The sequence below is a fragment of the Archocentrus centrarchus genome, chromosome 6 (assembly GCF_007364275.1).
Source record: "Archocentrus centrarchus isolate MPI-CPG fArcCen1 chromosome 6, fArcCen1, whole genome shotgun sequence".
In the NCBI taxonomy this organism is placed as follows: Eukaryota; Metazoa; Chordata; class Actinopteri; order Cichliformes; family Cichlidae; genus Archocentrus; species Archocentrus centrarchus.
In genome coordinates, this window is record NC_044351.1 from 1769322 (window position 1) to 1789121 (window position 19800).

The window sequence follows — 19800 nt, forward strand, 5'->3', positions numbered from 1 at the left end:
TATTTGCTGCATGCTAGCTCACGCCTTCATTTCTCTCCAGTCTTCTTTGATATATATGGATATTTTTGAAGTTATGCAGGTTCAGTCTCGGTTTTCTCACTTTTGTTTAAAATTAATGATGTAAGAAGAGAATTAGCTGAAACTATAGGAGCGCTTTTTGCTCCAAATCACAGCGGGTCAGTAACAAACTGACGAACCATAAAAACAAACTAAAATAATAAAGAAAAACTAACAATGAAACCAACAAATAAAAGCAAACAATAAAATGATTAATAAAATAAGGACGACACGCAGGACGTCAGCGGAGGTCACGCCTTCCGGCCGGAAAGAAAAGCCATGCTTTCCTAATATGGGCTGCATCCAGTCCTGCGAAGTCTCGCGTTTTATCGCAGTAGTTGGTGATAGCCGCGGAGCTAGCACAGAGCTAACGGTCAGAGCGGAGGGATCCTCCACGAAGCTGCGTTACGGCCGCGGAATGAGCGCCACGACCCGCCACTGAGTTCACCGCCGGCCGGTAGCTGGAGACGGTTACCGCGGTCACCTTAACATGGATCTAAACGCTCCGAACCGATCCCCCGCGGAGGACGGTGAGCTAGAAGACGGAGAGATCTGCGATGATGAAACTGAGGAGAGAGCGCCGCCGCGGCGGGGGGATGGTAGCAGGCCCCGCGGTGGAGCTCCTCGTCCACGAAAACCGCACCAGCACCCGCACAGCATGCCGCCACACCTGAGCCACCCGCCGCCAGAGTTCCGCCACCTCATGCCGTACAACCTCGGACCTCACGGGCCGTTCCCCCCTCCTCACCGGCAGCAGTGCGGACCGAGCGGGCCCGACCGGCCTCCCTCTCCTCCGCCACTGCCGCAGCCGCCGGGGCTCGGTTCGCACGGGGAGCCCAGCCCGCGGTCCAGTTTCTGGGAGCGGAGCCACGGCGCACTGGGACGATTCAGGCACCGCGGCATGCCGAACGGAGGACCCGGGAGCTGGAGCCGGGGCGGCCGGGGGGGAAACAGCCGGGCTCCTCCCGGTCGGTACCTGCCCGGAGAGAGTCACAGCTCTCCCGCGAGGAAGCGTATCCTTTCTGCTGAGTAACGTGGAAATCCCCCGGGGAAGCTGATTGAATTAGGGCGCCCCGGGGACCCGTGAGGACCTGATCACAAGCTTTAGTTTAAAATCAGCAGTTTATTGATCAGTCGGTTTTCTATGACGTGCTTCGACAGTTTCAAGGGTTCACACCTCAGCAGGTGTGCGTACACACGCACGCGCGGGCGGGCGTGTGACAGCAGGAAACGAAACCTGCACGGTGATGACGCAGAACTTCCTGTCAGCTGCAGCTGTCCTCATTGATGCTTATCGAGACGCGACCGCAGCAGCAGATCGGGTTTGGTAGCGGGAATAAAGCCGCTATGTGGCCCCTCCGGCTCTGTATATGATCGGTGATTGATTGATTGATTGTGTCCATGAGACAGCAGTGAAAACCCAAAAATCATTAATCAGATCATCAGCTGATATAACTGGAATAATAAGCTCCTGAAATCACACCCTGCTATCTAAAATGATTGAGCATTAAAAACATTTGCTTAATTTTCAGAGGTTTTTACTGACTGATCAATAACATGATAAATTGGTCATACGAAAACCTCCGCATGTGATCAATATCGTCATATTGCTTCTTTTACGGGAAATTTCTCAGACTCTCTAACTTATTAAGTTTTTTTGTATTCTTTTTAAATCGTGTTTGGGAGAGTTTAATTATGTATTTGTTTATATTTTTACATTTTATTATTTTGACCTTTTTTACACATTTATAGTTTTCTACAAAAAAAAATCTAAACCTGATGATAGTATTTTGGTATTTGAGTTTTTATTTCTGTCAGATTTCATAAATACTTTGGGAAATTCTACTTTGAGATATTTTTGAACACAGCAGACATTTAAAATATTTTTAAGACAAACTGTGATAAATCTTAATAAATAAATGAAACAGTAATCAGAGTGATTGATGGATGCTCGGTGGTATTGATCAGTGTTCTTTAACGCGGGCCTCAGAGAAACCTCTCGGCAGGAACCGGCTCAGGAAAGGAGCTCACAGCGTTTCCAGACCAGAGAACAGTGTTGACGAGTCCTTCGAGGATCTGCTGTCCAAGTACAAACAGATCCAGATCGAACTCGAGTGCATCCGCAAAGAGGAGACGATGGCCCTGGAGCCACAGACGTCGCCCGTCGGGGATGACGCGGTGGACCGTGCCGCCGCCGCCGCCGCCGCTCTAACAGACACCAGACCTGAACCGGAATCAGCTCTGAGTCCAGGAGCAGCAGCGGAGGCGGCGTCCGAGCTGGAGAGGAAGAAAGTGTTCCAGGCCTTCAACATCAAACCGCTTCGTCAGAAACTCCCCACGCCGGCCGACCTGGATGAGCTGCAGAGGAAGTGGGCGGAGCCAGATGGAGGTAGGTTTAGCCACTGTGAGGTGGCTTCTCTGAAGAGAGGTTGCTGTTGGTGTTTGGCTCATGATCCAAAGGTTTAGTTTCACATCCCAGCTGTGGACCCTTTTTTATCTGCTGGCCTCTCTCAAAGAAAAAAATCAGCTGTTAGCTTAGACTGTTGATTTGAGCTCTGCTCTGCTCTGTGCCAGGAGAGGCGGTGAAACAGAGAGCAGAGGAGAGAAACTAGTGAGTGTAAAATGCAGTCCTGAGAGTTCACCTCAACCAGCTTAATTACATAAAACCTTTGGTTTATTGGTTGAGCGGGAGTTGATCTCTAATAATCCTTTTTTTATCTGACATGCCTGTGCAGGCACTGGTAATTAAAAGATGTGAACAGGTGGGCGGGCCTTCTTTCACTTCTCTATGACATCATAGAAATCCAAGAGTAGCAGAAGCTGTGATAAAGTTCAGCTACTTGTAGGCAGGTCCAGTCGCAGCCTGAGCTCTGGGCTCACAGGGATCACTGCACATACACTGAGCTCGTTATCAGAAACTTTAACGTAAGCATCGAGGCGGGAGCTGTATGACAGGAAACGAGAAGAGCCGGTCCACTTCAGCAGGACTGCCGCTGAGTCGTGTTTTCACTTAGCCTGTCAGAAATCACTTCCTGTTTCCTGTGTGAAGCACTGTGTTTTTTAGAGCGTCCTGTTCTGTGTGTCAGCAGGTGAAGGAGATCAGCCAATCACGGATGATGGAGCAGAACCAGAAGGAAAAGCTGCCAAAGAGGCCAAAGAGAGGACATGCGAGAGCAGCAGTGAGCGAACTAACACGACCTCAGCAGACGGTAAACTGAACCAAAGCTGCAGAGTCACTGATCTGTCCACTGAAAGGATATTTCCTTCTGCTGCAGAGTCCGTGCCTGGTCCCCGAACCAGAGGTTTATTAGCTCTGCAATAGTTGTCTAATCAGCTGGAGGCAAATTACTCATACAGGGTGAACGAGGCCTTTTCTCCTCCCACCGGGTGGCGCTGCCTGATTCCTAATAGTGACAACACACCAAACTAAAGAGACATGCTCGACCAAACTAAGCTAAACTAAAATACACAGACCAGGAGAACACTCCCCGTCTGCAGTCAGTGGAGGTCCTCAGAAGCAGAGAGGTCCCACTTTAAAAAAAGAGCTGTAACATACGACAGTATGAAAGGGTTACATGTGTTTGACGCGCTCATAATTCATTGCTGTAACATGAGGTTTAGACTTTTAAGGGCCAGAATAAGGCAAAGAAGGATTATTTTAAACTGTGCATCAAGCAAAGCTGCTGTAAAGTCCAAGAATAAAAACATGGAAGCGTAAATGAGCAGAACAGGTCACCTTTAAAATAATTCTTATTTTTTGGGTGGAAGCTGAAGGTTTATATACGTATGGAGCAGTGTTTTCACTTCCTGTGCAATGTGTGAACAGGTGAAGGAGAACCGCGAGCTGCAGGAGAAGAACAAGGAAAACCCACAGAGGAGGGGCCGTGTGATCAGAGCAGCACGGAGGAGCAGGAGAAACCGCCACAGGCGTGTCGCAGCGAGTCATCGGCTTCCAGCGAGGACTCTCCTGACAAGGTGAGGCTGAGCTGCTGCTTCCTCTGGGTAAAAGGTTCATTCCTTTGTTTTGATGGCATTCAGTTTCCGTCATCTGGGATCTTGTTTGTGTGCCATCAGGCCGTGGGGAAGGTGGTGGAGGAGGAGGAGCTGTCAGAGCTGCAGCTGCGTCTCCTCGCTCTGCAGTCAGCCAGTAAGAAGTGGCAGCAGAAGGAGCAGCAGGTGATGAGGAAGAGCAAAGACCGCATCACTAAAGCCGCCCAGGAGAAGAACCCGGGCCCCGCGGCCGCTCCGCCCACCAGGCAGAGGGTCACCACCAGGTCCACCTCCTCTGCCACTGCTGCTGCTGCTGCTATAGAGAGGAGCAGAACCAGGTCCAAACCTCAGGACAGGGACCGTGACAGGACCAAGGCTGGGCCCAGACCTCCGGACAGGGACAGAGAGAGAGTCCCAGAGAGAGAGCGACCTAAACTGACTCCCAAAGCTGGACCCAAACCCCCGCTGGAGAGGGGCCGGACTCCAGGAAAGGCTCGCATCACTAAGAAGATCAGTCCAGGTGAGGCAGGTGGTTCAGCTCTTGTCTACATGAAGACCACGTTTCACAATTTGAAGGGGAAAAAAAAAAACTCAAACGCCTCCAATAATGTGAGCATGCTCAGAAGCTGAAGCAGAAAGCTTATCGAAGCACCTGTTGGCTCTGATTGATCGATTACCTCTGATGGGGTTTAGGGATTGTTGAGTCGGCTGACCTCAGTAGAGCTTAACTTAATAGTTTCCCCCTGATTTCACATCTCGTCATCTTCAGCAGGTCTGAAGGGACCACATGAGTGCACAGTTTTCTTAATGAACCTCTGATTGGCTCCCAGTTAGACACACCTCTGTAAAGAGCTCACCTGTTTGACACTCTCTGATGTCCATAAATGTGTCTCATAGGTTCGGTGGCAAAGCAGGCATTCAGAAAGCAGCAGGTGAGGACGTGGAAGCTGCAGCAGCAGAGGGAGCAGGAGGAGAAGCGGCGGCAGGAGGAGGAGGAGCGGCGCAAGCGGGAAGATGAGATCCGGCGAATCCGCGACCTGTCCAACCAGGACGAGCAGTACAACCGCTTCATGAAACTGGTGGGCGGGAGGAAGAGGATGCGCAGTAAGGTAAGGTGCCGTATCCTCACACTCAGGTGTGTTCACCTGACTCACCTGCGCTGACTCACCTGTGTCGACTCACCTGTGTCTGCGTTCAGTCCAGGGACCAGGACCACCGCAAGTCTGCAGGCAAGCCAGGCCTGGACGCCTCAGGGAACCTCTACCAGTATGACAACTACGACGAGGTGGCAATGGACACGGACAGCGAGACGGGCTCGCCAGGTGAGGGAGCGGGAGGTGAACCTGACCCGCCTTTTACTTCCTGTTTCCTGTTTAAACTTGTTCCGTCTGTCTTTCAGTGCCGTCACCAACACACAACAACCTGCTGTCTGTGGAGGAAGTAGCGTGTTTCCCTCACGCATTTGGTGCTGACACCGCTCCTTTTGGAATGGTACGCCCCTCCTCTCTCCTCTTCATCACCACAGTTACTTTCTGAGGAGCTCGCTGATGTCTGTCTCTCTCTCCGCCCCTCAGGATTTCTCTCAGCCCTTCCTGCCCCCCCTGCTCTCTGCTGTTCCTCCCCCACCTCCTCCCCTCCCGCCTCCCCCAGATGAGCTGGAGCCTCCCCCCAAACCTCCATTTGCTGATGAGGAGGAGGAGGAGGAGATGCTGCTCAGGGAGACCTGCCTGATGTCAATGGCCAACAAACGGGTGGCAGCCTCAGAGGTCTGTTCTTGATCTCATGTCATGTGATGACATCACGTTTCTCCCTCTACCTGTGCTCCTGATGATGATGATGATGATGATGATAATGATTTCTCCTCCTCTCTGCAGAAGAGCTCCAGCGGTCCTCCTTCTCCGAGCGGCCCTCCTCCCACAGATCTTCCGCCTCCAACCAGAGGAAACCTGAGCACAGTCAGTCTGAACACAGTGCCTCAGCCACGCCTCAGCAAGGTTGCCAGAGGGCACCTCGCCGTCAGAGCGCCGCTTGTGGTAAGAAGCTCGCTGTGCGCCGTTTGTCTGAACACCAGCATACCTGGAGCTTAGATTCAAAGATGGAGCCTCAGCTGCTCCTTCAGTCAGATGTTATAAACAGCGCAGCCATGAAAGCAGCTCCAGGATCAGTTTGCTGCCTCTCACCTGCATCTCACCTGTCTGTCCAGCTACCCAGACACAAGTCGGTGGTGGTTTCTCTCAACGACTCCGACGACAGCGACTCGGACACGGACGCCTGCAGCTCGTCACAGGCGGTGTTTGGAGGTCTGGAGTTCATGATCAAAGAGGCCCGGAGGACGGTGGAGGTCAGTGCATTCACCTTCACTGGAAGCTGCTGAGCGAAGATTCAAAAAAGAGGATTTTTTTTTTTTAACATGTCAGCAGATTGATTACATTCATTAAAGTCCAGCATTAAAGTTTCAGCTTACTTTGGGTTGACGTGCAGCTGTAATGTGTCCCGATGACTCCGAGCTTCCTGTCAGGTTCACTGACCCACGGATGTCTTTCAGGCGGCGAAGCCTAAAGGAGCGTCAGGCTGTGAGAAGGAGAACAACCCTGTCCGAACTCCAGAGGCTCTGCCTGAAGCCAAGAAAGCCGAGTACCGCCTGCTCAAAGAGGAAATCGCCAGGTACTAACATGATCTCTCACACACACACGCACACACAGCTGCTATAAAACCCTGGCTGATGTCCGTGTGCTCACAGCAGGGAGAAGCAGAGGATGATGAAGGAACAGAATCCAAGTCCTCGCAGCTCCGGATCGCCCGCCCCTCCTGAGTCTGTCGATTCTTCCCTGAAACCATCTGCAGAGCTGAAACTGAGCGAGGCCGAGCAGAAGCTCAGCAAACACAGGTGAGACCTGAAAACACACCTGCGAGCTTGGAGTCAGCGTTAAGACTGAAGCAAACGAGCTTCAGGCTGAGGTCAGGCTTCAGCAGGAGCACAGAGGCAGCATGAAGCTGAATTCTGCTGCTTTAAACACACAAGATGTTTTTCAGAACAAGTTTCATGAATCCAGAATCAGAGAAAATTCTTCAAAATCCGGCCTCGATAAACTGAAATAAAGCCACTTTTGTCCTGTAGCTGTGGAGCAAAGTGATCGTTGGTGTCTTCTGTCCCTCAGGGAGCTGCTGCAGAGAGACGAGGCCGTCCTCAGACACCTGCTGCAGCAGGAGCTCAAGAAGACCGAGTCTCTGAAGGCTGCCGAGGCCAAAGTGGCCAAACTGAGGGAGCAGCTGCAGGCGTCGGAGAGGATCGTCAGTGCCAACAAGATGCTCCTCAGGAAGCTCTGCGAGCAGGTACTCTCACCTCGCTTTAACTTGCTGCTGCGTACACAAACTCCAACAGGTGTGTTAAAGCCACAAGAAAGTCCTGCTGGAAAAGCTGCTCAGGTCAAACTCTCAGCTGGAGTTACTGCAGTCTGAGAGTCTTTAGAAAACACCTTCAGTTTGTGACTTTACTGAAGCAAGGGGTGAGTCTCCAGGTGGTGTATTACCTGTTCAGTCAGAAGGTTTAGAGGCACCGAGGTGAAGCTCAGACGCCTCGTCGCTGTTTTGGACTCATCTTCTTCTGTTCTCTGTTTGACCGCCTCCTGCAGGTCCACCGGGTTGAGCAGCGGGTCTCCATGAAGAAGACGGTGGCGGTGCGGTTGGAACAGGAGCTGCTTCAGGCTCAGCTGGCCTCCGGCAGAGCGCCCAAACGGCGAGCAGACTCCAGCCAGACTCAGGTGAGACTTCCTGTTTCTCTGTGGACCCTACAGGTCTCACAGCACACGGCGTCCTCACACAGATCCTTATTTATGTCTATATTTACTTATTTATGACCCTTGGTAATCCTGATCTGCTGTACACAGAGGAACAGGGAAAAGTGGAAATGAATAAACAAACTTTTAAAGACTCAATAATCAGTTTGTGGGTAAAAAACTGATTTTTTTTTTTTTTTCTTTTCATAGAAGTTGCTTTAAGGTGGCTCAGAATCTAGTTTAAAGGATTTAACCTGACAGGTAATGACTGATCACTGATCAGTTATTAGAACAGGTTTAGCTGGCTTTTGTCAGTTAACTAAGGAGACCAATGCCTCCTGGATTTGCTGAGTCTCCTTTGTTGGTCTAGTGGTTAGGTCCAGGAGAAGCTCTCCACCTCTAGCATGGATGGTTGGAGCGGTTGAAGCTGCTGCAGCAGCTCCACGTTGGGACTCAGGCTTAGCGGAAGTTTGTTAGCTAACAGTTATTAGCTGCTGTGAGACCAGAAAGCTAAAATAAAGCAGTTCTGTCTTCTCTGTGGTGAAAGCTTCACAGCAGGTGTGGGAGGCGGTTTAAACTAACTTCATTACTATTATTAAACCCTATACAGGTAGGTCTCTTTATCAAGAAGCACCTGTACAGGTAGAGCCTAAGCGCAGGAGGGTTAAATAAAAGGACTGAGACTGTAAGGGCAGCTAAAGCCCACAATTCATTTAAATTAAAGTCACAGTTCCTCAGGTTCCTCAGGTTTACTCAGACTCATTACAGGGAGGACGTTTCTGCTCACAGCTCCTCACAGCCTAGGTTACGCTGTAGGGTTTCAGAGGGGTTTGCAGTTGTAACGCTCTGAAGGAGGAAGAGGAGGACCCGTTTTTAGGATGGGTGTGTTTAACCTGTTGAACCCTTTCCTTTCCAGGTCAGTAAGCTGCAGCGGCGTGACGCAGCTCCCCGTGGTTCCGAGCGTCACTTTGCCGAGCTTATCGCTCAGAAGCAGCGACTGCAGCAGCTCGAGTCTGAGTATGCACTGAAGATCCAGAAGCTGAAGGAGGCGCAGGCGCTTCGAAACAAGGGCGTCCCGTCAGAGCTTCCCCCGGAGCCGCTGTCACGAGCTGCCACCCCTCCAGACCCGCAGATCCAGCTGCCGCAGCCTTCTCTGCACGACCTCTCCCAGGACAAACTCACACTGGACAGCGAGGACACCGCAGAGGCCGAAGACCACGAGCCAGAGCCAGAACCCGCACCCGCCGCTGTGGCCAAAGGCAGCCGCCGATCCTCCTTCCGCCAGTCCAGCTCCTCCTTCACCAAGCCCCACCTGGACGCCATGAGCTCTGTTTCACCTAAAGACGTCAGTGGCACTGCCACCACCAAGCTGGCAAAAGCATTGTCCGGCAGCGCAGCAAGCTCAGAACTTCCTGCTGAGATGTGTGCAGGGCTGGACGTGGATGCACTGAAGCGGCAGTACCAGCAGAAGGGGCCACTGGGAGAGCTGCTGCTGACAGAGCTGCAGGTGCTGGGGGAGGATGTGGACTCCACACCTACTGCACAGGTGAGCAGAACCTGTCCGGGGTGAAAGAGCAGCTGAAGGTCCCAGAGGTCTTTTTTGATGATGATCAAAGTACATGATATATGTGTATCTGTGTTCACAATTCTGTCCAGGTGTTTTCAGCTGAGGTGGAGACGGGCACGAGTCAATCAGGCAGCTCGGAGCTGAGGCCTGTTCCCTTTGGACCGTATCACAGCCCTCTGCTGGTCTTCAGGTCTTACAGGTAGCTTCCTCATACTAAGAGCAGCTGTCAAAATAAGTGTCTCAGCATTATGATGAATTATTCCCAAAGAGCTCCTGATCTCGTCACTGTGGTCAGACCTGCTCACAGATCTGTGAACTCATGTCCTCCCTGTCAGGTTCAGCCCTTACTACAGGACCAAGGAGAAGTTATCTCTGAGCTCTGTGACGTACAGCAACGCCATTGAACCAAAGAAATGTTTCTGCCGCTTCGACCTCACAGGAACGTGCAACGACGATGGCTGCAGATGGTGAGTTTGTAGAATGACTGTGAAGACCAGGCCAAAGTTCAGGGTTGCACGTGCAGCTGTGGTCAGAAGTTTCCATACAGTCACCATGGACGGTAATTTGAGGTTTATAACCCTGGTCGATATCGCCGGCAAATATGTCAGCGTTCGTAGGCTTCCTGTAACAGCGCTAATGTTCCTGACGTTTGGAGGAGTAAAGGTCAGGCTTTCAGACCTAAGAACACTGTACCAGCTGTCAGCCATGGTGGTGGCAGCATCAGGCTCTGCTGCCAGTGGTGCTGGTACATTGTATAAAGTGGACGGAATAATGAAGGAGGAGGACCACCTCCAAACGCTTCAACTTCACCTCAGATCAGCAGCTAGACGATTGAAACTTGGACAGAGTTGGGTGTTCCAGCAGGACAATGATCCCAAACTCAGTTAGGACTGATTTAGGAACGGATAAAGCAGGATGACACTAAGCTTCTGGAATGACTTTCCCAAAGCAGCGTCTGTGCCAGGAACCAATCGATTTAAATGAACTCTGCCAAGAAGAGCGGTCAAATATCCAGCCAGGATTATGCCAGAAGCTTGTTGATGGCTACCAAAAGCATCTGATTCAGGTGCAACTTGCTAGGAGACATTTGACCAGATATTAGTGGGGGGGGTATTTTTGATCCCACATGGATCCGAGAAAATCCCAAATAAATTCAAACTTGTTTTTGAGTCATTAGAGATGTACGCTGTACGATCACGGCCGTGATCAGTGGAAACATCTGACCACAGCTAGAATTTAACCAGCAGATTCTCACATAGTCGCAGCAGTCAGATAACCTTCAATGTTACACCGCTGCAGAGGGGGGGGGGCTGACGTCCAACCTGGACAACACCTGAAGCTCTTACAGATATGAAACATCATCAAGTGAGACAAACGGCAGTGCCAGTGACGTGTTAGTGAGGTGAAATCTGAGAGTCCAAAGACGAGCTTCAGGCTCGATCTCTTAGCAGTGAGATCAGCTGCTGGGTTTGTAAGACACAGAAGAGCGAAACTAGAGCATAACACGGTTCTCCAGCTCAGTGTGTAAATCCCCACTGTGGGCAGTGTAGAAGATGCTGGAATTCCCCTAATTTTCAAGCATTTTCCAGTCCTGCATCCAGTTGGAATGAAGCAGGAAATGAGTCGCTGATGGATGTGACGTAACACCAGCACGAAACCACATACTCACGTGTCAGTGAAACAAAGGCTTGGAGATACAAACAGACGATCTGGTTGAGGTTTGGCAGCAGCTTGTTTGTGTGACGTGTCCTCCAGCTGTTACCGTGACAGTAACGGCGAGGACGCAGCACAGAGAGAAACAGGAAGTGCACCTGAGTGCAGGTTACATGCCTGAGTTTATTATCTGTACGTCTCAGTGTTCCTGTATTGAGAGAACATGGCCTGTTAACTTGGCATTTCCTCTTCCTGTTTAATGTTTGCTGTGTCTCCCACTGCAGGCAGCACATGAGGAACTGCACTCTGAGCGGGAATCAGCTCTTCCAGGATATCCTGTCCTACGATCTGTCGCTGATCGGCTGCTCTGAGAGCAGCTCGGACGAGGACATCGGTGCCGCCACAGGTACGTCTAAAAGAAACGGCTCGTGATTGGTTGAGACTTGCTCAGGTGTGCAGTGACTCCTCCTCCTCCTCAGCTGTAATTGTGATCCAGCAGCGCGTCTGTCACAGGACAGCGCTGCAGCTTCACCACACAGACGTGACGGTGAAACGTTGGACTGCTCCCTCTAAGAAACAGGTGGCCATTCAGGACCATGTGTTTGTGTTTGCAGAGAAGTACATGAAGAAGCTGTTTGGCACCAACAAGGACCGGATGGGGATCGATCAGAAGGCCGTCCTCCTCGTCAGCAAAGTGAATGAAAGCAAGCACCACGGTAGGTAAACGTTCCCGTAACGTTCTGCTCGTCACAGGAGCCGCTTCCACACTTCTCACCTGTCCCCTCGTTCTTCAGTCCCGCCCTACACCACCTACAAGGACATGAGGAGATGGAGGCTGAAGCCATCGACACAGAGCATCCTCGGCGCCAAAGATGACAGCGAGGGTGAAGGGGTGGCGACTGGTCACACGACACCTGGCAGAGGTGAGTAAATGTGGAAAACAGCAGCTTTCATCCTCTGTGAGGGCTGATTGATCTCTGTGGATGCACAGCTGACAGACGAGGAGCTCAGTCAGGGTGGGGGGTACAGCCTCAAAATGATGTCAGGATATTTCAGGGAAGTTTGCTGTTTGATGTTGACGGGAGTCTGAGGCAAGCTGCGAGAGCATCTGAGGGATGTTCCTGTAGCGTGGTCTGTCCTTTCTGGTCTTTGATCAGCTGCAGATAACCACCTCATGGTCTGTCTCTGTGTGTCCAGATGATGGCGCTCAGACCAGCCTCTTTGCTCTGGACGTATGCGTCACCTCCGAGGACAAGCGCTATTTCATCAGTGAGACGGACGACATATCAAACCTGGAGGCCAGCGTCTTGGAGAGTCCTCGAGACACTCAGCTGTGGATCAAACTCGCCTTCAGATACCTCAATCAGAGTGAGACGTAAGTCCCTCCACAACCTGCTGATCTGTGCTGGGAAGCTCCTCCCCCTGTGAACTTAAACCTGTGGCCTGTCCTCTGCAGCTCTGCAGCAGAGTGTTTGGAAGCCGCTCTCAACACGCTGTCCCGCGCTCTGGAGAGTAACTGCGACAACCCCGAGGTGTGGAGCCACTACCTGTCCCTGTTCTCCAGGCGGGGCAGCCGCGAGGAGGTGCAGGAGATGTGCGAGATGGCGGTGGAGCACGCCCCCAGCTACCGAGTGTGGTGGAACGTAAGTCCTCGAGCCCTCTTTACCAGAGCAGTTTCATTTATAAACTTCCAAATCACAACAGAAGGTAAAACGTCAGAAAGACCACCATGGATTAATGAAGCTGCTGTGACCTCTGACCTCTGCTCCTCAGTACCTGAACCTGGAGAGCTCATTCGAAGGGAAGGACTACGTGTGTGACCGTCTGCTGCAGTTCCTTCTTGCCGAGGCGTCTTCTGGAATCACGGAGAAACTGTCCTTCCAGCTGATGGAAGCGCTGCTCTACAGAATCCAGCTGAGCCTTTTCACGGGCCGGCTGGAGAGCGCGCTCGCCATCCTGCAGGTGAGATATGACTTTAGGTTAGCGGGCTGGTTTGTATTGATTTATTAAGCTCAGATTCACAGGTGTAGTCCCCTCAGGGGTCTTTGAAAAGGTTTAAAAACCTCATCCTGGAGCTTTCATTTCAATGAAGCTGTTGTCTTCCAACAGTTCTATAAACTAGATGAGGGTAAAACAAATAGATTTTAGCCTTTATTGTCACTATGAAGCTCTTGTTGAAGCACCGCCCTTTACAGCAGTGTGTTTTCTCCCTGAAAGCTCAAACTCGGCCTGAGCCGAGATGGCAGAAGGAGATTTTGGTCAGCAGGATGTGTCAGAGGAAGTGAAAACTGAAAGGTTTTGGCAGGTGTGGGAGGGATGCTAATGTTTGCAGCTTTGACAGTGGCGTGCAGCCAAGCTGTTGGTTGGCTATTGGTTTCTGCCCTCCATCTCACACACACACATACACCCCACAGATTTCCTGTAGACCAGAGGGCGGGGCTGACTAGCACACTCCAAACATGATCTCTGTTTCCTGAGTGCCTCCCCTCTCTTTGTATTTATCCTCTCAGAGTGCTCTGAAATGTCCTCAGGACCGGAGCATCGCCGAACACCTGACGCCTGCTGACCGGGCGCTGCTCTGGCTCTCCTACATCCACCTGACTGAGTTCGACCGGCTGCCGGCGAGCCTGTACGACCCCGCGGAGTCGGGCCCGTCCCGCCTGGTCAGCAGGGAGCCGTTCCTGCTGCCCTGGAGCACGGCGCGGGACATCAGCACGCCTACCGACATTCTCGTCGCTCTCTTCCAAGGTATGGGATCACGACCCGGCCGGACAGACGGGTTTCTCACCGCCCTGGCTCTGTTTTCCCTCTGATTGTGTGATTGTTTCCTCTCAGATGCCATCCTTCAGTGCAGCGAGCAGTGCGTGACTGACAGTGAGAGGACGCTGGCCTGCCTTCCTCTGCACACAAACCTCATCTTCCTGTACAGGCTGCTGCAGAGGTGAGCTCGCTGCTGCTGTCATCACAGCTTATGTCACTCAGGGAGGGGCTGGGATGGCCATTTGAAGCGACACACTGCCAGGAAGTATTTGGCTGTTTGTCAGAGATCACTGCCCACCGGCTCTGTGATTGTGTAACAGCTGACAGAGTTTGGAGTTTGTTTTTTTAAACAGTAACCCTGATAAACAGTGAGTTAAGCTGATAAATGAAGAGCTGATGGAGGGCTCATGTTTGTACTCACTGAACTTAACTGTAATGTTTGGTTTTGATGCAGCATTTCTCCTGAAATAGCATCAAGAGATCAAATGAAGGCGACTTCATTGTCACCAAAGACTGACGTGATGTTTTTCTGTGTGCAGGTATGATGAGGGTGTCGCTCTGTGCAAGTCTCTGCTCGATTCTTGTCCTGAGTCGTGCGCTCTGCGAGATGCTCTGGCTGACCTCCACCTCCACAGTGGCAACGGTGACCTTGCGGTCAGCATGTGGCTCCATGCTCTGGCAGAGTGCCCCCACAATGCAGAGGTCTTCTACCACTCCTGCAAGTTCCTCATGACTCAGGTGAGCTCGGTCCCGAGACGGCGGCCGTCACATGTGCACCGTGGGCCTCTTTAATGAAACGCTGCAGTTCTGGTGACTGGAGCATCAGTCAGTGTCAGATTGACCTTAACTTTATCTCATTTCTTTGGCTTTCTGTGCCAGTTAGTCGCAGCCTTTAAAGATTCCATATAAATAAAGTTTAATATCTGTCGCTGTGTTTCTGGAAGTACAAGGAGCAGCTTCTCACATGCACACCTTCCACTGGGTCATTAAAAGTGACTGATTCAGCTTCACTGTGGACCCTGTTTGTGTCTCCACAGGAGAAGCCGAGTGCCATCGCTCCTCTGTTCAGAGGCTTCGTCCTGTCGCTGTGTGAGGACGAGCAGAGTCAGAAGCAGCCCGTGGACGTGTTGCGGTACGTCTTGCTTCCTCCGTTCTCGCTGTTGTAATCAGAACAGTCGTACAGGCAGCTGAAGTCTGTTTTTCCTCCCCTCAGGCACATCCTGGGCTTTTTCTCCGAGGAGCTGCTAAGAGGTCCTGTCATCAAGAAGGAGCTTCAGGAGCAGCTCGGACAGCAGACGTCCTTCCTCCACCTGGTTCACTGGTCTGTTTCTTTCAGTTAGTTTTTCATCCTCTGTGGCAACTCAGAAATGTCCGTCATACTGTTGATGTGATGAAAACAGGTGACTCGGCGTGCTCGGGTGCTCTGGTTAATGTGCTTGTCATCATTGCAGTCGGTGGCAGTGGCTGCACGGCTCCGTGGAGGACACGGTGGAGGCGTTTGAGCAAGCCCTGGGATCGGTCACGCAGCTGGAGGATCTTCACAGGCTGTGGATGGAGTGAGTTTACCTGCTGCAGGTACGTCTGCTCTGACCTCACATCTTGGCCGCTCACCGTTTTCCTCTCTCTGCAGCTACCTGACGTTCAGCTGCAGCCCACAGGCCCGCGCCACCGCAGCCTCCTCTCAGTCCAGGATGTTCTCAGACCTGGTGCAGCGCTGCCTCAACACCGTCCCCTCAAGACTCGAGGTTCCCTTCAACCCCGCAGAGTTTTGGAGCTGCTACCGCTTCCACAACAAGGTAAGACAGAGTCTAGTCTGGCTACTAGAGTGTCATAGTGTCTGCATGTTCCTCACTGCTTCTTCACTATAATTACAAACTAGCACAAAAAGTGACAAAATGAAAGAAATGTCAAACTAAAGGCAGTCATCTAAAAAGCTGAAAGCTCTGCTTTAAAGGTGCTTGCTGCCTTGCTCAGTGACAGCAGTTCTGTAGTCCAAGCACAGGGTGCTGATATTGATTTCCCTCCTCAGGTGGTCGCCCTTTACCTGAGCTGCCTGCCGCCATCCCAGCATGCACTGGTCTTGGAGAGACTGTGCTACACCATGCCAAACAACACTGAGCTGGGCCTCAGGTACACACACACACACACACACACAGAGCAGGTGGGCACCTGTCTGTTCATTGGTTTGAATCCACTGATCAGCTGTATAATAACTTGGCTTCCTGTTTTTCAGACATCATCTTAAAGCAGGTTTAAATTTAAATCACAGGGAATGTTTAGCTCCGCCCACACCAGTGATGTCAGCCCTGCAGGAGTCTGGATTTAGCCCTCAGACACTCTGCTGTGTTTCTGATGGTTCTGTCAGTGTTTTTGTTTCCTGTGTTGCTGCCCAGGTTGCTGCATCAGGAGTGGCTGGATGGGAACTTGGAGCACCTGAAGTTCCAGGCTCGGATGCTGACGAGTAATGCTCCGAAGTGTTTGTCCAGCTGGAAGATGTGAGTGACTCCTGCAGTCCGATTTACTTACCTCGAGTGGCTCGGACATAGTTGAGCCCTTTGAAAAGAGCAAATCTGAAGCCGGCTGCACTTCACAGACAGCTGTGCGTTCACCTCTGGTTCCATTAAAAATAATGATCTGGTTCTCCAAAGATCTCCACGCGGAGAAGAATCAGCTTTGATCTTCTGCAGTCAACGAGCTGTTTAACTCCTCTGAAGTGCCTTTGAGCTTTGAGAATCTCAGCTCGTGAAGTCCGAAATTCACTGTGTACATTTCAAAGATTTGAGCAGAAAATAATGCAAACTCCCACAATGACCTCTGACCCCCCCCCCCCAAATGTTGATTGGCTCCAAATGACCCATGCGATTACTGCAGCCTGATAATTGTGTGTGTGTGTGCGTGGGTGTGTTTGCGCACGCAGAGCCATCGCCGTGGAGGAGGTGCTAAAGGAGCGAGCTGAGGTGAGTCTGAGGCAACTTAATCAAAGCAAAAAGAGGGCGGAGCCTTGTAGAGCCCTCAGTGATGTCTGTCTCCGCCCCCTTTGAGTCCATCCTTGTTGTGTTTCAGGTGTGTCTCCTGTTCCAGCAGGCCCTGCAGAATCTCCCACTGAGTGCTGCCCTGTGGAAACATGTAATGCACGCACAGACAGACACACACACACACACACACACACAGACACTCGCTGACTTCCTGTCTGCGGCTGACATCATGTTACAGGAGCTGTGATTGGACAGCTGCTCTCAGATCTGAACCAGGGGGGTCCATGTGGTCCTGAAAAATCTGGACTCACATGGACTGGAAGAGAAAAAGTGCTGGAACCTGATTGGTCAGAATGTGTGTGTGTGAACCTGGTAAATCAGATCTGAGTTCAGCTTTACTGCACACTGAGGGAGGCGGCACGTGTCGATCGGCCTGCTCTGATTGGCTCGTGCTGATCAGCTGGTGTGCATGGCCTCGCGTTGATCCTCCCACCATGTGACTATAAACTGTTTCACTCACCTGTATACAGCATGTTCACCTGCCCCTTCCTCCCCTCCCTCTCCTCCCCCTCTTGCATGTTTCCGCTCCCTTCATCTCTGCCCCCCCCTCCCCATTCCCTCCCTCTCTGTTTGCCTCCCCCTCTGTCCCCCCCCCCCTGCAGCGGCTGCTGTTGGAGGCAGCAGAAAGCGGGGCCTCGGAGCGCCTGCGGCGGCTGTGGGACTGCTGTCAGCAGGCGGGGGTGAGCGTGAGCGGGGGAGTCGGCCCGTCGCTCGCTGAGGACGGCTGATCGGACTGATCAATAATAGAACTAATGAGAGGCTGTAGGTGACTGAGTGAGAGCAGACGAGGTAAGCCAGACGTCCCCCCTCCCCGGCTCCTGAAGCTCCGCCCCCTCCGGGAGCTCCTCGGTGTGAGTGTAAGTATCGAGAGCTGAGTGCCGCCCTCACTCTTCATCACCTTTCTTTAGTTCCTCTCACCTTTCAGTTGGAGTCATTTCCCTCCCTTTTATCTCATTTACCTGATGGGGAGGGCTCGGGAGGGGGGAGGGGGTGGTGAGGGTGTGTTTGACCCCCCCCGTGTGTGTGTTTAGAGGATGCTGCCATCGCCGTCTGTCTGTGGACTGTTTAGTTAAACAAACTGAGTATTGATGAGGCGACGCGGCCTTTTTTCTGTTTGGCTGAGTGAGTGTGAGAGCGAGCGAGCCCCGGACACAGAGACTGGACCGAGCGCGGCCCCTGCTGGCCCGCCGCGGGGCCACGGACCTCCCCTTTGAGACTCTGCTCATGTGCAATGTGTTTTTCTTTTGTCAATCAGCTGATTAAAGAGTATTAGCACGCAGAGGAGACGCACGCCCTGCCACTGGTGTTTTTTACATTCATGTTATTAAATTATTTTCTAAAATATGAACGTCTGCGGCTCTTCACTGTGTCTGCGTCTCATTTCCTCCTGCAGGCGCTTCCCATCAGAAAGCCAGGAAGTGATTCATATGCAAATCAATCATATCTCATATCGATCACTTTGAGTTTACCCTGAAGGTGTCTCACCTGTGGCTTCAAACCACCTGTCTGAGCTCACAGGTGTGTTCGCCTTTCAGCATAAAGTGCCCGAAGAGGACGGCCATAAAATAAGCTGAACAGATTTGTTGGTGCCTTCATTTGAATATATATATATATATTTTTAATGTATTTGAAGATAACTTAAGACCTTTTAGAATGACTTTCAAAATAAACATTTAAAGGCTGGAAGATGTTTTAAAGTTTGGCGCACCAGATGAGCTAACAGCTTTTCCTTTTGGTCATATTTCAAAGTTTTTGAGGATTTTATCATGTCTAAAGACTTTTAATTTGAAATGTGAGTGTATAGGTACATGATTTAATGTCCTCGCTCTAAACACTGTCACGCATTAAAGACAGACGGTTTAATCCTGAAATGAAGTCCACCGAGCTCCTCCATAGCAGCTGCATCCAGCTGTGTACGCTGAGCACACCTGTCAAAGCCAAAGAGACGTTCCTGTGTGTTCTACCAGGGTTCAAATCCAGCTGGAACAGAAGAACTTTAAAGAGCAATCATCTCCACATCAGTCCTGGGCCCTGCACAGCATACCCAGGGTATCTTTCCCTCATCTGGATCCTCTTACTCCAACACTGGTCATCAAGATTAAAATGAAGCTGGTTGGTTTCACCTGAAAAGGGCGGGGCTGGCAGGATTGGACCAATCTAAAAGGGCTATTTCACAGGTTATATGACTTTTCTTCCACAGAAGATGATCCCTGTGCTGCCTCCACCAGAGATATTATCCCATAGTGATTAAAAGTCAATAAAGAGCATTAAACTATGACAGTAACATGCAGGACAGCAGAAGAAAACTGCTGATTTCTCGCACAGATGGGAAAACGGGTGATGTTGGTGTGTGTGTCTGTGTTTCCAGCGGACACTCAGCAGCAGGTTAGACTCAAGCAGAGCAACATTTAGACTCTTCCTGCATCGGCACATGAATCCGTGCACGTTCAGTCTGAGCTGCTGTAACTTCACAGCTTCATTCAGAGCTGCTCATAGAAACGTGCTCCCAGCAGAGTCTGCATCACTCTGAGAACACGCTGGACATAAGAGACTCGGGGAAAACGTGGCGCTTCCAGCTGATTTTAAACAGACATTCTGAACATCACCTGCTGCTGATGGCTTTAGTTTTTATCCTCTCAGCTGCAGACTCGCTGCTGTTTGAGGGTTTCAGAGCAAACCAAAGCAAAAAAAAAAACGCCCAGCAAAAGTGATCAGCTGCAGATATTGGTTAAGACTCAGAAAGCAGACCATGAGTTCAGTCTAATGAATTTTACTGAAACATGTTTGAATCAAAACATCTTCGACTCTAATGTGGATCTACCAGGTTTCACCCTCTCAGACAGAGATGCTAAAGCTGGTGACAAGAAGAAAGTTTTTGCTCTGGCTTTGTTTGTGAACCAGAGATGGTGCAATCCTGCACATGTCACTGTCAGGGAAAAGCCATCCTGCACAACTCTGATTA

At 51.2% G+C, this 19800-nt stretch overlaps 1 protein-coding gene across 3 annotated transcripts; it reads left to right on the forward strand.

Annotated features, from left to right (window-relative positions):
* Positions 1-413: 413 nt before the first annotated feature.
* Positions 414-18254, forward strand: zfc3h1 (zinc finger C3H1-type containing). 3 transcript variants are annotated; one of them, XM_030731370.1, is made up of 36 exons: positions 414-1070; positions 2048-2446; positions 3144-3266; positions 3884-4032; positions 4132-4567; positions 4945-5156; positions 5246-5369; positions 5447-5538; positions 5622-5813; positions 5922-6080; positions 6251-6388; positions 6593-6711; positions 6788-6934; positions 7206-7380; positions 7680-7808; positions 8740-9369; positions 9480-9589; positions 9726-9857; positions 11328-11449; positions 11658-11759; positions 11838-11966; positions 12241-12418; positions 12500-12686; positions 12817-13005; positions 13554-13791; positions 13879-13984; positions 14343-14541; positions 14841-14935; positions 15017-15124; positions 15255-15359; positions 15434-15599; positions 15833-15933; positions 16197-16298; positions 16721-16760; positions 16867-16929; positions 17441-18254. In XM_030731370.1, the coding sequence occupies exons 1-36, from the start codon at positions 548-550 to the stop codon at positions 17564-17566; spliced, it is 6345 nt and encodes a 2114-aa protein (XP_030587230.1). In that variant the 5' UTR covers positions 414-547; the 3' UTR covers positions 17567-18254. The 3 variants fall into 3 exon arrangements, with proteins under 3 accessions (XP_030587230.1, XP_030587232.1, XP_030587231.1); XM_030731372.1 differs by having other exon boundaries at positions 13575-13791; XM_030731371.1 differs by having other exon boundaries at positions 3147-3266.
* The last annotated feature ends 1546 nt before the right edge of the window (positions 18255-19800 follow it).

Coding starts and splice junctions, on each gene's coding strand:
- zfc3h1 (XM_030731370.1), top strand. CDS start 548: ATGGATCTAAACGCTCCGAACCGATCCCCCGCGGAGGACGGTGAGCTA. Junction 6,712..6,787: donor CTCAAAGAGGAAATCGCCAG/GTACTAACATGA, acceptor GTGTGCTCACAG/CAGGGAGAAGCAGAGGATGA. Junction 13,792..13,878: donor TCTCGTCGCTCTCTTCCAAG/GTATGGGATCAC, acceptor GTTTCCTCTCAG/ATGCCATCCTTCAGTGCAGC.